An 18215-nucleotide genomic window follows, 5' to 3' on the forward strand; every position below is an offset into this window, starting at 1 on the left:
ATCAATTAGAAATTTGTAAGAAACGTAAATTCTTAGGTGCCACCCAGGACCTACTGGATCAGAGACTCTGGAAATGGTGCCCAGCATTCTGTTTTTTAATGAGCCCTCCAGAGATTCCATGCTTGCTCAAGGGTGATAACTGGTGCCTTAAAGGTACTTGAACTTGAGTGTCTATTCATACCACTTGTTAAGCACTAAAAATACTGATTCTTGGGTCCTATCCCCAGAGATTTTTATTTAAGGAGCCTGGGGTGAGGCATGGGCAGGTAATTTTAAAGCTCCTCAAGTGATTTGTTAATTGACAGCTAAAGTTGAGAGCCAGTGTTAAATCCTATCCTTGAAATGAGACTGACCATTTAGTTCCTTGACATACTTCTAAGACAAACTTCACAATTTTAACATTTCCTCTGTCATTTGCGGCATCAAATTACAGATTCTCCTTTCTGCACAGGTAACCTACTAAAAAAGTTAAAAGATTCTTTAAAGATTAAGAGAGAATACTCAAGGGCCTTCCTCGTTATGTGCTTGCCCACATATAATCTCAACCTAAAATGTGCAATTAATTTATAAAGGCAAATGTAACTCGAGTGAATTAGGTTTGTAAACAGGTGAGAGTGAATTCCACTGAAAATTTGACCCTCCGTCACAGTACCTTCAGCTCCTAATTACTACCAGAAACATTTCTAATCATAGGTTTCTCATGTTTTTAAAGCCAAATTTTAATATTCTTTTCAGTGTCAACAGTAGTTTTTAAACATAACAGAGGTGGTTCATGGGCTGAAGTGTAAAAAAAAAAAATGATTGCAGAGTCTTTTAGTTGGATTAAATCTATGGGAACTTGGCTAACACCAAACGGAAAAGTGAAATATGATCAGTCCAAATTTTACAATGATGCTTAATAAAACTGAAAATTAGCTAAATCTATATTTATTTCTGGATTATTGCCAAGTAGAGTGACGGCTTTTTTATAAATGCAGTGAATTAAACAATTTACAATTTTTTTGTGATTCTGTATTCAGTGCAGAGATAATTTCTGTTATGACAGAAATTCAGGCCATTCTCCCTTACAACTTTAAAAGTGAGACTGTGCCTACCAGAGCCTCACTATCAGCTTCTCTATTGACATAGATTTTGAGTTAAAATGACAATCTGAGAGATAAATGTATGTTATGAAAGAGAGGAACATGTTTGGAGAGAAACATGTTTCTTATGCTGTAAAGAAGAAACGGTGCTGAGACTAACCCATGTGGTTTACTGACATTCTCTAAAATTTCTATATTTCAGAACTATACTATTTGGCAACTAAATTTCATAATGTGTACATATCCTGTGGTGTACTGGAAGCATCTGTACCAGCTTGCAGAGCTGATTCTTAAATTTTCAAGGATTCTATGAGTCAGTTGTTAAGCACACAGCCATTATTTTAAATAATAATAATAAATATAAATTTATAATTAAATAAATAACATTGCAAACAAGAGTAATTAATACTCAAGGTTCATAATTTTCTAATTATTTTGCTTTTGAAGTTATTTATGTCAATTTTATCTGTACCACAGAAATACTGTATATTGGTATGCACATATTTTCCCAATTCTACATTCAGAGCGTCATGTTGGCAACCTGATATTGGCTTTGGTGGAAGTATTTAAACCACAAAAATAGGCAAACGCTAGATCAGGGCTCCTCTCCACTAGGAGATGTTGAAAGATTTACCAACACACCAATGAATAAAACTCACTGTAGGTGGATGTGCATTTAAATGAGATATTTATGGATATGTATAATATAATGACATTATCTGCCCCCTATTTGCACCCTGTCCTTGGCTCCCAAACAAGGTCAACCTGAAATGGCTGAGTTTTAGTTTCAAGCACACTTGGATTCATGGTTTGGTCCTGCTATTTACTAGTTTTGTGATCTCACATATGTTACTCATGTCTCTAAGTTCTGACTCCCTTAACTGTAAAATGTGGACAGTAACATGTTTCTAATAGATTTGTTGTAAAGATTCAGTAAGAAAGTATGTGTCTGGACTCCCTCTGACCCGTTTTTCCCCTCCCCTCATGAAAATTATGTTAGTTTGCTGGCATAATTATTTTTATTATTATTGAAATTTTAGGGTAATTTTTTTCTCCTTTGATTCAATTAAGTTATCATTAAAATAAAGAAAAAAGTCTTACTCTAGACCTGTTACTCAAAATAAGTCAGCTCAAGGTCTTAATCGAAATTCTCTAAAGAGCTCATTATGTATTTTCTTAGTCTATATTGTTTTCATGGCATTTCTTATCTGACTTGGGACTTTGATTCCAGGGTTTCTCTGTATTTAATGTTTTCAGGTTTCTCATTACCTTTCTGGTATACTCTGGATGGAGATACTAAGAACAGAAAAGCATTTAAGGTTTTCTAAAAAATAGAGCTGTCTAGAAGCAGACCCAGCCACATGATTGGTCTGGACATTGGAAAAGAGAGAGGATACACTGTTCAATCACAGGCTTTGGAAATTCTACCTGTAAAATGTACAATTAATTGTATGATTCTCTATTGCTTTTTTTTTTTTGCAACATCTCTACTATCTTCTTTACAATGTCAACTGTCAATTAGTAATACTTACTTTATCTTTACTTTATCAGAGGCTATAAACTCAAATGTCTACAGGGACTTAGTCTAGTATAAAAAAACATTTAAAAAATAAAATTTTAGGTAAACAGAGAATGCATGCCCTAAACAGAGCCATTTAAATTGAAGGGTTACAAAACTGTCTTCTTATTTCCCTACTCTTACAAATATTATAACATGGGGTCAAATTATTAAAAATATATACACAATTGTATTCTATTTTAATAAATGTGCTATGCATGTCTAACTTATGTTTCCCCATAGTAATTTTAAAAATCCATAGCCATGCCTGAAATAAAGTACAAGCCTTAGAAAACCTGGTTCATTCCTTTACTATGTTTCACTATACATTACTGAGACAAATGATAACACAACCTCCTGATACATGGGTACAAATGGGGGTAATTAAATTTGCAACTTTATGTAATAATAAATATTTATTGTTTTCAAAAGTAGGAAGATCAGTGGAAAGTGATTAGGAATTTTGTTCTTAATAAAAAACGTTTTAAACTAATAAAAATTTTGTCCTTCAGAATTATACAACTATAGAAATGAAACAAATGGTTTACCAACTACGTATTCTCATCCTGTATAGTTTATTGCTCCAAGAGTATAACATGCATACAAACAAGAAACATGTCCTCCTCATTTACTCCAAATGTCACTCGATGAGCTATTCAGTTTGAAAAATTTAATCATTATAGACATAAGATTAATAATGAACATTTGAGAATGTCCTGTTAGCCTAATAATAACCACCTCCTACTAAAATCTGCAATGTTTGGATCCATTTATTTTAGCCAAGGATATGGTTACTGCCTCATGAATGGGACATATTCTGCAGTTATCATTAAAGTACACACTCAGGCCCAAAAGGCAGTAATAAAAAGTAACAGATCTTCTGCCTTGTCAACTTGTATTTATAGAGAAATAAATAGCCTTTTAAGAGAGATTATAGTGATAGAATCTTCTGTTTGATACCGTCTCCACTAATAGCATGTTTCACTCACAACTTACCACAAGATGCTATTTCGTCGGTCTGGTCCCCACAGTCATCTTCCCGGTCACACAGCCATGCTCTGGGAACGCAGCGCCCGTTTCCACAAGAAAACTGGTCCACCTGGCATGTTCTGGCTAAAATGATCAATTAATGTACAAAGAACAAATTTAGAGGCCTTTTGAACAACATTAAGGATAAAACAGATCATGCAATTACCCTTTCACACATAAGATGTTACACTGCTCTATTACATATTTTTAAAATAAACCTTTATTAAATTTTTGGAAATGCCAGCTTGCCTGCCTTTTCTAAAGTTCACATGCTTTGCCCTTCAATTAAAATGAATGCTAAGTGACAAGATATTCTGTAATCCTCACACACTTCCATAAACGAAGCTATGAATTCATTATTTTACAATTTTTGCCCAGCACATGCTTATGAATATATGGCTGAATTAAATTTCATCCAACTTTTAATTAACGAAAAATAATTTTGCATAGCCTTTTCCAATAAATCAAGAAACTTGCTGCAATGTAGGAGGAAGGAGTTGGAGCTATCAGGGTAACTGGTTTCCAATTATGGGGTCAGAATTGTCTTTGTCCTCTAACATTTTCAATGCAGTTATTTCTTGATCTCCAAATGATTTCAAGTATGGCTCAACAATGCAGAAAACATTTTCTAAAACATACATTTAGCCTTAAAATGGATTTTTTAAAGCTTACTTTTAAGCACAGTTATATAAAAATGTATGACTTTTTTTTTTTTTTTTTTTTTTTTTTGCGGTATGCGGCCCTCTCACTGTTGTGGCCTCTCCTGCTGTGGAGCACAGGCCTCCAGATGCACAGGCTCAGCGGCCATGGCCCACGGGCCCAGCCGCTCCGCAGCACGTGGGATCTTCCCAGACCGGGGCACAAACCCGTGTCTCCTGCATCGGCAGGCGGATTCTCAACCACTGTGCCACCAGGGAAGCCCCCAAAATGTATGACTTTTTAATCAAAGTATACTAATGAACTTTGCTTTGGGCTCTCTTAAGGGTTTCAATGAACACACACAGGGAACATTGCTTTCTCTGGTAGCCAAAGGCAGTGCTTTAAAATTATTCAGTGAAGGGGTTATGTTCTACAGGGGGTTTGATTGCCTTTTTCTATTATGATCAGATCAACTTTTGAAAGCATGAGAGCCTAGATAGCTTCCCTAATTCTTCTCCCGGGTCTTAGTTTGTCACATACTTATTTTTATTTTTTATTTATTTATTTTTTTGGAGTATAGTTGCTTTACACTGCTGTGTCAGTTTCTGCTGTACAACAAAGTGAATCAGCCATATATATACATATATCCCCTCTTTTTTGGATTTCCTTCCCATTTAGGTCACCACAGAACACCTAATAGAGTTCCCTGTGCTATGCAGTAGGTTCTCATTAGTTATCTATTTTATACATAGTAGTATATATATGTCAATCCCAATCTCCCAATTCATCCCCCCTGCCGCCCCAGCTTTCCCCCTTGGTATTCGTATGTTTGTTCTCTACATCTGTGACTCTATTTCTGCTTTGCAAATAAGATCATCTCTGCCATTTTTCTAGATTCCACATATATGCATTAATATACGATATTTGTTTTTCTCTTTCTGACTTACTTCACTGTGTATGACAATCTCTAGGTCCTTCCATGTCTCTGCAAATCACATACTTATTTTTAAATGTTTGATTTTCTTTTTTTTTTCCTTCTGTTACTCTGAGCTACAAACCTGTTTTCCTGAGTTATCAGTATAACAGCACTCCTTCTTTTTACTGGACCAAAGGAAAGAGTGGGAAATGTTGGGAAGGGGACACTCAGACCTATCAATATTTGGGTGAGATAAAGATTGGACAGTTGCGGAACAATTAGGGTCTGAGTTCCTGTGGCTATGATTAGAGAACACTGCTTAGTTTATAGATGTCCTCTTTTTTCCTGGGCTTGAGAGACAGAAGGATGTGTTCCTATTTCATCAGAACACCCTGTGAACTTTAGTACTGATGGTTGGTATAAAATAGAGTATGGTTCAAAGTCATCTGAACGCAGTAGAATGGGTTTCCATAAATGAGGGTTTCAGAGGTCATTTAAAATAATTTCTTAAAAGTCATATACTAGTTATTTCCTTTAAGAAAAGTGTACTTGCTATGTAAAGATGTATACCTATTTTGGTGAATATTTAAAGGATAACTTGAGAAAAACAAATGAAACATTTCTGGCTTGATTTGTTACATTAGATTGGATATAGTGTTTCTATTCTCAGTGGCTATAATTAGAAAGACCAGGAAAATTGTTACAGTATGTATTTTGCTTTGATTATGTGGATAAGGGCCCTGAATCTAAAATATTTTAGGTAATATCTGATTTTTCCCTTTTTACAAATAAGTTGCTTTAGATTAACAGAGTTTAAGGAGCCCAACAAACACATATGATTCTGAAGTTTTCAATGTTGAAATTTTAAAGTAGGGTTCAATATTCCTGTATTATTTTATTTTGTTAACCCTATGGATTTTCTGCTAAATTACTCTAACATTTAGGCTAAATCAACAAAGTTCCTAGGTAATTTTAACAAAACCATGCCTACTTGGAAAAAAGTAAGTATATATTTGTATTGGCCTATAGAAGCATGAAGATGCTGGCTTTGGTTTACTTGGTGGGAAGGGGAGGGCACAGAGCTATGAGACAGAGTATTAATTTTTTTCTTACACGTCTCTGCATCATTTCACTGGTTACAGTAAATACTTTTTACCTTTTGAGTTTTAAGAGAACTTTAATAAGACAGTTTTCTTTTCAATTCTTCCTCCTGTCTTTCTTCCATCTCTCCCTCTTCCTTCCTTCCTTCCTTCCTCCCTCCCTCCCTCCTTCCCTTCCTTCCTTCCTTCTTTCCCACCCTTTCTCGTTTCTTTTGTTCTCACTACATTTCTTTCTTTCCTAAATCTCTCCTTTCCTCCCTCATTTCCTGCCTATTTTATTCCTTCGGTGTTTCTTGCTTTAAAAAAAAGATATTATTATATATTTTCATCTCCATTAAACTCTAACTGACCCATAATTAGAGTATATTAAAATTTCCAATACAATGTTTCTCTGTTCGATATCCTTATATCACTCTCCTAGTCATTCGGGTTTAACTCTAGCAAGTTTTCTCAGATTGTCTTCTTTCATCAGGACTGCTATGCTGATTAGAGAGATGAATGAGAAAGGATTCCTAGAAACCTATCTCACATCATGTATGACCTACCTCACATTGTTATGGGACAGGAATTTGTGTGTCACTTCATTAACTCAGATGCTTGAACAACTTATATGACCCCTTATTTCTAAGAGTATTTACTGGCTTATTATAAAATATATGAATTCATTGTCTTTTCGAATCATGGAGAAAATGATCTGCTCAGTCTACCAGGCAAATTTAACTGATTTCAGATAAGAAAGATGCTTCATTCCATAAATTTACAAGTACTATCTGTCTATATGATATAATCAGATTGACTAAATTATCACCTTTTAATCACTAGATATGTACCAAGAAGACACAACCTTTACTTTCTCAGTTCTTGTTCCCATCAGTTCTGAGTTAGTTTGGGGGTGAGATTAGCAGAGCAGCCCCAGAGGACTCTAATTTTGTACCTAATGCTGCTTTAATGAGGAGGAAGTTTATACCTCCTCAGTGGAATTGTTTATTTAGCAGTAAATCAGAAATTCACTGTCACAATGTGAATTTTTTCTACACATTACTAATTATGCTTCCCATGACTAATTATGCAGTCATGTAGCAGTGAGAAATCCCACAATGCACAGGAACAGCAAGGAGGGGGAGAAGAACAGAGCTTAACACATTGTTCCTAAACTTTACCTGTGCTGTATTTTTTTTTTTTTTTTTTTTTTTTTTTGCGGTACCCTGGCCTCTCACTGCTGTGGCCTCTCCCATTGCGGAGCACAGGCTCCGGACGCGCAGGCTCAGTGGCCATGGCTCACAGGCCCAGCTGCTCAGCGGCATGTGGGATCTTCCCAGAGCGGGGCACGAACCCGTGTCCCCTGCATTGGCAGGCAGACTCTCAACCACTGCGCCACCAGGGAAGCTCCCTGTGCTGCATTTTAATCAACGCATTCCATTTAAACAAAACCTATGTCATATAAGAATATACTCTTCAGTTTCTCTTGTAAAAAAGTCTGATTTTTAATACACCAGGTTTTCTTAATGCAATCCTATCTGTCTAGCTTGAATTTAGTTAAAATTTGTGGGGGGTATAAGAAGAACAAATATTATGTAATCAAACCAGAGTTCTATGCTGTGGGAAAAAAGCTGGATTGAAATGGCCTAGGCATGAAGCCACAGATCACCATGATTACTATGGGGAAAAGAAAAAATTCAAATCTAAGTACTTCTCATCTTTGTCCTCTGGGTCTCCCTCAAAAGTAGGCAAAAACATTTTGTTGTTGATGGAGAACAAGCCCTGCCTATTAGCTCTGTTCTGCCCGCTTTGTATATGCCGTTTCCTTTGTAGGGACACTTTCCAACCCTCCACCCTCTACGGACTTCACCTCACCCTCCACAATCTGTGCTCATCAATCACTCATTGCTCTTTTAGTAAAATATTTCTATCATCTAGAAAAGTATCGGGAATGATATCATTAATACCTGTTTGTCGTCATATAGCTCTATCAAATCAATATTTTTCTATATTTGCTACAGATTTTTTGTTTTATTTAAAAAATTATGTATTATAGTTACATTTGAAGTCCCCTTTGTAATCTTTCCCAATCACATTTCCCTCTCTCTTTTAGAAAGGTAACTACTATCCTTAATTTTTCTTTTTTTCATTTCCATACATTTCATTCCTATTTTTATACATTTGTAAATCAATAAGTACATACAGAACTCTTTTGTATTTTCATATTTCATATGAATGGCACTGAATTGTTTATATTCTGCAATTTTTTTGGTTAACATTGTTAAAATTAATTCCTGTTGATATTTGAGTTATTTTTCATTTTAATTATGAATAACATACTATTATGTGAATATAACAGTGAATATATATATGTATATACATGTGCACATATGGAGATACATGTATATACTTCCCTTCTCCTGTAATGGGCATTTGGCTTGTTTTAATTTCTCACTATTACCAGTGTTAAAGCAATGAAATTCTTATTCGCATCTCTATGTGCATAGGTATTGGAGTATAAACCTAGAAACACAATTATAGACTTGAAGGTATGCACATCTTCACATTTATTGGATTTGGCCAAATTGCTTTACAATGTAGAAAATCAATTTATCCACCAAGAATGCATGATGATTCCTTTTTTTCCACAATCTTGTTAACACATGGTTTTATCAGATTATTTTTTCTAATTAAATGACTTGAACTGTTATTTAGTCATTTTTCTTCAGCTTTTTTTTGGTAAGGCTTAGCTTAGACATCCCCTCCTTCAGGAGGCCTTCCAAGATAGCCAAAGACTAATTAGTTGTTCCTTTACGTGCTCCCATTTGAGGGTCAACTTAGCGCTTTGAATACTGCATGGGAGCAGCCTGTTTACATGTCTTTCTCCTCACCTTAGCTCTTAGCTTCTTAAAGAAAGGTATTACATATTTTTCCTCATTCTGTCCCCAGTGCTGTGATAAATATTTATCGAATTAGTAGATCCATGAAGGATAAATCCCAAAGAAACAATAGAAAATTGGCTTCTGGTAGGAAAGCATATTCTTTTAAAGTAGCCACAATGCCAAAGGCTACAGGATAGTGGAGTAAATTACAAAATAATCCCCTTATGGGAAATAATTTATCTAGGATACATATCCATGTACACACCTATATCTAGAAATGTATAGAAATGGCCCAGCCAGGGAAATTACCTAATGAATTTGCTATATTTTTCCAATATAATGAGCCATATGACCTATTCATTTTGGTAAAACAAAATGGAAATACATTGTAACATGACAACATAGTTTTCAAAGCTAAAAGGCATATTTATTTTTCTCTTTGCTCTTTTTATTCAATTTGTAAAGGTGTACAGTGACCATAATAGTTATCATAAATATACTGACAAGAAGACCTAGCAGTGAGTGGCAAACTGAGCAGCCGTCACTTAAAGTGGCACTCGAGGTGCAAGCAAGTGGCGTTCTATTTTCTAGTGAACTGAAGGCCTGGAGTGGCTTAGAAATCTTACTAATTAGGATTGATGGTTTTATTTGCTCTTATACATAGCATTTTCACTTTAACTACTATAACTAGCTAGTCAATCCCTAATCCTCCTTTAAAAATCACATAGAATGAGAATGTAGCTAGGGATTCAAAGATTTACTGCAATGGGATAAATTATATGGAAATATAAATAGGCTTAGTGGTCTTGGAACTTTATTAAAAAAAAAAACAAAAAAACCCAACTATCCCACATTAATAATATGCCAGGAACAGAAAACAATTTACAGAGGTATTCTACAGCAGACTAAATAAAATACATAAATTATTTTTTCAAGGTTTTAAAAAAAATGTAGTTCTCCATGTGAGATGGCCTACATCACAGTATACTCACGAACTTCTTCCTCCATTGCCAAGTAAGATTTAGCAGGGACAAGTCTTGTCCAAGTAGTGTATCAACAGTCAAGTCATATGAATAGATAAAGTGCCAAATTACTTTGGAAAGCAGAATCATACGCAAAGATTAAGTAGAAGAAAATTTGTATTCTAGCCTTTGTGGCATCAAACTCTGAATTCATTTACTACTGCAAAAATCAGATCATCAGCACTAGGAAAGTCAGCTTAGTTCAAGGCATTGGCCTGCATTTTTATGGAGACTAACTTTGGAGGAGATTTATGTATATATCCAAGCAAACATTTACCTGTGCAAGTTTGATTGGATTCATCTTCATTACTTCCACAATCATTAGCTCCATCACAAAGCCATCTTTTGGGGATACAGCGATTATTCTTGCATTTAAACTGATCATCAGGACAGCTATGATTGACTGGGGTGAGGCAGGGAGGAGAGGAGAAGTAAGTTGAACAATTTAAAACTGGATAAAATTATGATTATTTTAAGGAATAGTCATGGAAACTTTATGGTAATTATAATATTATAGTATAATTAATCTATATCTTCTGTCATTCACTGTCTCATATTTTATACAAAATAATAACATTCTAGGCTCTGTTAAAATGTAGTAGTTTTACAGAAAATATCAAGGAATTAAAGTTCAGATGAAAGGGAATATACTCATTTTTCATGTCTTCAAGTAAAACCAACTACATCCGCTAAGTCTCTTTTCCCGTCACTTATCACAATAGGCGACTGAACTTCAGTTTTACCAAAAACATTGAAAATTAACCTCAAATTTTAATGTGGAATGCAACAAGTATGTGTCAAATAATTTAACCATATATCAAAAATATTTGTGTTTTTTTTAAACTGCAGATCCACTTCTTGAAACATTAAATAAGCCTAATTTTGTTATGTTTTGCTCAATGTTTTCTGGGACTGGAAAGAAAATTCGAAAAATAAAAACGCATCCCTTGTGACCTGGAGTTGATGCTAAATATAAGATCCTGAATAATTTTAATAACAAAAATAATCATCACGAGTCTTTTCCCCTAATATAAACAAATAAACACGCACCCACAAAATATACTGAGGACATGACCAACCCTCATATGGGAAGCTGAGCACAGCTAAGGATTAAATCTCCAATATCTAAGCACAACAGGAGGCCATCTTAAAGTTAACCTCCTGTGATTACTTGTCCTGCTTTCTGGAGGCTAAATTCCTAACTGAATTGGCATGATCTTCAGTATTTGTTTCATCACTTCAACATTCTTTCTGAAGTAATTTTCCTTGTGCCCAGTAGTTACACTTCTGTATGATAAAAATAAATGTTGGTACTAGTTTTATTTAGAATTTGAAAAATAGCCATTTTATCATGCTAGGGCATAGAAAATGTATTCCTTTCTAGTCAGTTTCTACAAAACACTATCTATTTAAAGTAGCCTTAGTGATAAAGTGGTTTTATCACTTTTTGGAAGTTTTTATTCATACATAGTAAAAAATAAATAAATAAACAGGAAGAAAGGGCCTTATGTTTTCTGGTATTTGAGCACGATTAACATTTTCTACTCACTTCAGGGACTTTAGCAAGAATAGCTGCTCAGGAGGATCAAAGTCATCCAATATATTAGAGGGTCAACATTTTAAAGTGTTAACATTATGCAGAAGCACTTCAGTGAAGCTTGATCAAAGACCTTGCAATTTTCACGGTGTTATAAATGGGAGGTTAAAAAGGAGGACCAAATACAATCCATTGTCTTGTGATTTGGAGTTGAGAAGTAAAATGATAACAGAATTCAAGGTCGAAGCTTATGAGTACTTACAATAAAAAATAATCCCCTGAAATGAATTATGCAGTGCTGAAATATTAACCATGGAACCCCAGGAATCTAATGCTGCTCAGAATCAAGCAATGCTTAAAGAAGACACCATACTGCTGGGAGGTGGCCAGAGTTTAGTTTTCCATTGCCCCATGTATTCAGTCATTCATTCATCCACATGCTAGTTGCTGTTCTAGACTCTGAGACTAAAAAGATGCTACGTCATAGTGTGTCTCCTCAGGAAGTCTTCTCATCTATTAGATGCATCAAATAAGTAAGCATAAAATTGCAATATGGTTTGGCAACTACCATAATAAGAGAATATCCAAGAGACGTTTAACTCAACTGGGCTGTATCGAGAAGGAGACATTTGGTGTTCAAAAATGACTTCCCTATGGAGGTAATGGTAAACTACGGTGAACTCCATAACTGGGAACAGACAATGCAATATCACAGAAGAAAGAGAAGGACATTTTTTAGAGATTTACATGTAGTTCAACATGACAAGGACAAAGAGGCTAACTGGATACATGATAGACATTTAAAGCTAAAAACGTAAATGTGAGACATAACATGAAGTACTTTCTGTCGAGTCAATAGATTTTAGAATTTATCTTGTTGGTTATGCAGTTATTGAAATGACAAGATTAAATTTCATTCTACAAATATCACTCTGGAAGCAGTGTGGAAAGTGGGCTTTTTAGTTAAGGGAAGAATAGTGGCAGGAGTAACAGCAGGGCACCCACTGCATTCATCTCAGGTAGGAGCCTAATTTATGCAGTGAAGATTTAGACGAGGTAAGGATAAAAAATTAATTACTTAAGAGGTAAAAGAGATGAGATTTATTGATAGAATTGAATATGGACTATATGTAAAGTAGAAGACACCAGGAAAAGGCCATGGTGTAGGTTTGGGTGATGTGATAAAGATAATGAAAGAAAAAAATATTGACTAGGAATTTTAATATTACAGTTAACAATAGTAATGCCCCCTCTACTCATAGAGGAGATGAGTTTCTTTATGAGTTGGTGAAAAGAACAATCACACATAACAGGGACCTATAGGACTAATTCCTAAATACTGGGATGAAATATCTGTGCTCTATTTGTACACTCTGTGACTATGCAGGGAGCTGATACGCAGGGAGCATTCACTGTAACCGTGAGTAAACACTGTGAGTCATGAGGAATGAGGCAATTAATCTAATGAAGGGGGAAGCTGGGGCAAAGTGAGAGTAGCATCGACATATATACACTACCGAATGTAAAATAGTTCGCTGGTGGGAAGCAGCAGCATAGCACAGGGAGATCAGCTCGGTGCTTTGTGTCCACCTAGAGGAGTGGGATAGGGAGGGTTGGAGGGAGGCTCAAGAGGAGGGGATATGGGGACATGTGTATGCATATGGCTGATTCACTTTGGTGTACAACAGAAACTAACACAGTATTGTGAAGCAATTATACTCCAATAAAGATCTATTAATAAATAAATAATACATTGTTTGTGTTAAAAAGTAGGAAAAAAAATCTACCCTTAGATGAAGTGCTCCTCCCACTCCAAAATTTTTGGCTAATTTTATCAATTTAGTATTTAACATTTTACTTGTGGCACACTTTATAGAGAATAGATAGTAAAAGGATTGAAAATAAGAAGTTCATAATGTTGAAGTCAGAGTCCATGTTTGGAAATTAAGAGAAAGTAGTATTAGATTTATGTATTAATTACAATTTATGTATTATGTATTTTTATACAATTTGAAAATATTTTTAGAAGTCCATATTCTTGGAATTTTGTCCCCAAATTGTATGCCATAAATGCTCAAACCAATTTTTTGTTCATTCTTAACAAGGAATCTTTAAAACTTTATTTTTATATTCTTGATTGAAATAAAAAGGAAAATGGAGGGTTGCCAATTAACTCTCAATTAGTTTAGCCACTTTAACTGAAAAAATGTATTAACTGAAAAAAATCATTTTCTTTTAAAAATAATATATGTAAGTCAAATCAAAAGACAAAAGATAAATGTCACATACCTCTCTTCATATAAAAATATTTCATATCTCTCAAAACCATTCAGGTAGTGATTCTTCTCAAATGTATTTTTAAAAGTTTACTTAATCTGCTTCTCAAATTGTTTTCCTTCCATATTTGTAGGACATTTCTTCATCCCTACCAGAAATATGAAACTATTCCTATTATAGCAAATGATAAACAGCTGAATAGAAGCTAAAGGGGAGAAAAATCAACCCTTTAATTTCTTTAACAGTCTGAGTGTCCCTATGTGTTTCCTACTATGTACTGAGCCAGTGAAGTTAGGTAATAACATATTCCAAACCCATGTCTGTTTCCTTGGATCATCTTCAAGGCTCTGTTGCCAAGGAGCAATGGAGTGGATCGTGACCTTCTGCACGAGTAATTCTGCCTTGGGGGAGTTTAAATTGATTTTCCACATCTTTAAATTCAGAGATCCAAAGGGTCTCCTATAGCAACCTTCTAACAATGGTACGGTGGCGCTGACAGCACAAAATAGGAAAGAAGAGAATTTCTGGAGCAAGCAAAATGGTAGTATTCAAAGATGGGGAAGGATGAGAAAAACAGTGCTTTAAAACTATGCAAAGGAGATAATCTAAGGTCTAATCTCTATACAAAAGGATGACTGAAAAAAAAAAAAAAGCTAAGTTCAATCTGCCTCAGTGATATTTTTAGATTTTCCCAAACTGCTTTGATAGTTCACACACTGAAAGACTCAGAAAGTTTTAACATAACTTGAAGGAGAACATACAGCAACTGACTGGATCTTCATCACTTCCATCTAGACAGTCATCATCGCCATCACATTTCCACTGAGCTTGGATACAGTGTCTGTTTTTGCAGCGAAATTCTCCAGCTTTACAAATGTGAGGTAATTCTTCTCCAGGATTAACTACGGTTAAAACAAATCCAAGGTATATAAACACTACTAGATACATTCAGTTCATTAAAATGTAAATTTTGTTATAATAACAAAGTACTGATCTCATTTCATTTTATAGAGAATATGAAAACATCTCAACATTGTAGTGGCAACCATCTCTGGAAATGAGAAAATTTTAGGTTTTCCTGACAATAATTATTCTAAGAATTCTAAAAATTCATTTTAAGCAACTGTCTCCAAAATAATAACCACAATAATACAATACCATCTTATATTTATGTTGTTAGTAGTTTTACTTTTTAAAGAGCTCTTATTCATAAGCTCAGCTGATCATCACGACAACCTACGAAAGAAGGCATGGCAAATAATTTTACTACCTCCACCTTACACATAAGTACACCAAAAACTAATCAAAGTGAAAAGACAAGGGAATAGCACACAGCATTGATGGCTGTATTTACTTCGCTGGTCTGCAAGTGGAAAAAAACAAACAAACTCAGGTGTGGTTAAGTATTCAAGGAAGTATTAAGTTAATCAAAATGATTATATACTCAGAATCTATGTTCCATATATCCCATGTTCTCTGATCAAATGTTAAGAATTCCACTGATTGGGATTTATTTGCAAATTGGAAGTGTTGCTATTCTTCTGTTCTCTTTGAGTGGATTCAGTAGAGTCTGAAAAGTGAAGGGAATGTGGCAATGGTTAAAGTAAATGATTTGTATTTCTTAGACTGAAAAAGGTGCTGAATTATCAAAAGCTGGTTTATTACTAGAAGAAACAGAAGCCAAATTTTCCACCCCAGTTCTGATAGCCTTCAGCTTTATTTTGGGTAACTGCTTTGGACTGATGAACTGTCACAAAACCTATATGCTCTCCAATAATAAGGAATAATGAGAAAACATATGTGGCTCTTCCAGAACACTCTGTGTTTCACTCCCTTAACCCTTACATTTTCCCTGCTGCAAAGAATGGAAGAGGGAATGTGACGCTGAACCATAACTGCAGAGAATCTGCTTCAGAGAATTATGCGTGGGGCTGGGCAAGGAAACGCGTCCCATATAAGCCACATTCTTATTTAAGGCCTTAAGGGTGAAAAATAATCAGTGTGGTGAATGAAATATTCAGTTAGATCAAAGGTAATCTTATGTGTCTTCTGTCCCCTCTCAGACAAGCAGACACTGTACACGGGAACTGACAGTAATTTTTCCCCCTGTTTAATCTTTTTCAACAACAAAATGCAGAAGCAGCAATTTCTCTAATGTTGTCTTTCCGTAAGGTCACTTGAAAGTAACAAATTTTGTAAATATACATATTATATATATATACATATTCATATATACACATATTCAGAGAGAGAGAAAGAAAGAGAACAAATCTCAAATAGGAAATTGCAATAAATAAAAACAAAAATGGGAGATCATTGGGTCTCCTATTCAACCCCAGGGTGCCTTTTTATAGCAGCAACTGGGAATGAGTATGGGACTCAAGACAAAGTGGAGGTGTAGAGACTTCCCTGGTGGCGCAGTGGCTAAGAATCTGCCTGCCAATGCAGGGGACACCGGTTTGAGCCCTGGTCCGGGAAGATCCCACATGCTGCAGAGCAGCTAAGCCCATGTGCCACAACTACTGAAGCCCGCATGCCTAGAGCCCGTGGTCCGCAACAAGAGAAGCCACCACAATGAGAAGCTAGCGCATCGCAACGAAGAGTAGCCCCCGCTCGCCGCAACTAGAGAAAGCCTGCACACAGCAATGAAGACCCAACGTAGCCAAAAAATAAATACATAAAATAAAATTAATTAATTAAAAAAAAAGAACACACAGTAAAAAAAAAAAGGTGGAGGTGTAATCTGGGATGTGTCTGACCATCTCTAGGATCAAGCTTTTCTCTCAAATCTCTAGAACTGACCATTGATAACATGCAAATTTCCCTTATTTTGAGTTTTGTTTGTTCAATTAGACCTTAAGATCTTTGAGGGTGGTATAGTTTCTTCTTTTGACTCTATATAAGCCCAACTTAGAACTGGAACTAGTAGTTTGATTAATTTCTACTGTATAATTATTAAGCCTAACAGTCAATAGTCTCTCAGTGTTTTTTAAAAAAATTTCCATCAGACAAGAAACCTGATTTGAGATGTCACCAGCTTCCTCGCCACTTAAGTTCAGCTTTAAGATTTTCTGTAGTCTCTCTATAGTTTACTCCAAAGAAATAGTAAGTCAATTCTGTTGTTGCATAGCTTGAGGATCGAAAAACCCAAGAAACCATTGATTCTCTTCGGATAACAATCCTACCAATTTAAAAGGCTTAGCTTTCATGGGGTCATTTGATCAAATAACTCAACCCACAGTAGTAAGGAATGATCAAAAGTATCCATATACAAGAGTGAAATTATAGTTTCTTCTAAATAATTATATCTATATTTAAGAAGATTCGTTTGTCTACGGAAAGACAAACTACCCTAGAAAATTGATATTTCTAAACTAAATATTCTTTAACATAATCAATTAGAGAGAAGGTCTCTAAGTCTACTTAGGTTTCAAATGTTTTTCAAGTGATATGTTGATCATTATGGAATAAATGCAAATAGGAAGAATTTCCAAACTTGCTTTAAACATTGTTTCAAATGTATGTGGGTGGTCAGTTATTTTTAAATGTTTGCTCATATAAATGTGGAAATTTTCAAAAACAGATGACAGTGATGTCTAAGGTTTCATTCACGTTTTTCATCATAGGTTATGAATAATTGCTTGAGAACCAGTAGAGCTTACCTCCTGAGATAACTTTTTTATATCTACTGCATCTGATAATGATCTATATCAATGTCATTCAAACATATCAATATCACTTGTAACAGCAGTTAGGCATTGCTTATATCTGTAATAACAGATGTATTAAAACATATACAAATATTTTCGACATGTTAAAGTTTGTCTACAATTATTCTAACCCCTGTGACTTGTTGGAGAGGCACTTCTCCATGGTGTTTCGACATGTCTTGTGTCAGCTTTTATTCTGGACTTCTTTTCCAGGATGTTTATGCGGCTAACAGCCTTGGAAGATCGAAGTAGAGCTTCCTTTCAGAGCAGAGAGCAAGTCTGTTTCTTGACCAGGATAGTAAAGATAATGTCTCTCTTCAGGGCAAAGGTTGGTCCTCACATGATGCGGAGGTGGGGTAGGGCAAGAAGAACCAAGGTGCGCATGAAACTTCAGCAACCTGCTTTGCCATGAGTAATAAAATCCTTTGTGTCTGATCAAAGGATTGAATGTCTTCTGTCTAAATCTATGAAAGGCTGGTGGGCT

At 35.1% G+C, this 18215-nt stretch overlaps 1 protein-coding gene across 1 annotated transcript in view; it reads right to left on the reverse strand.

Moving 5' to 3' along the window:
• The window catches only part of LRP1B (LDL receptor related protein 1B), a 1473103-nt gene that overhangs the window by 722213 nt on the left and 732675 nt on the right, over positions 1-18215 (reverse strand). The window contains exons 16-18 of the mRNA XM_065880137.1: positions 14783-14923; positions 10485-10610; positions 3637-3753 (exon numbers count right to left, since the gene is read on the reverse strand). Coding sequence (XP_065736209.1) covers positions 3637-3753; positions 10485-10610; positions 14783-14923 — 384 coding nt within the window. The remainder of the gene's footprint in view (positions 1-3636; positions 3754-10484; positions 10611-14782; positions 14924-18215) is intronic.

This window comes from Phocoena phocoena, chromosome 7 (assembly GCF_963924675.1).
Source record: "Phocoena phocoena chromosome 7, mPhoPho1.1, whole genome shotgun sequence".
Lineage (NCBI taxonomy): Eukaryota > Metazoa > Chordata > Mammalia > Artiodactyla > Phocoenidae > Phocoena > Phocoena phocoena.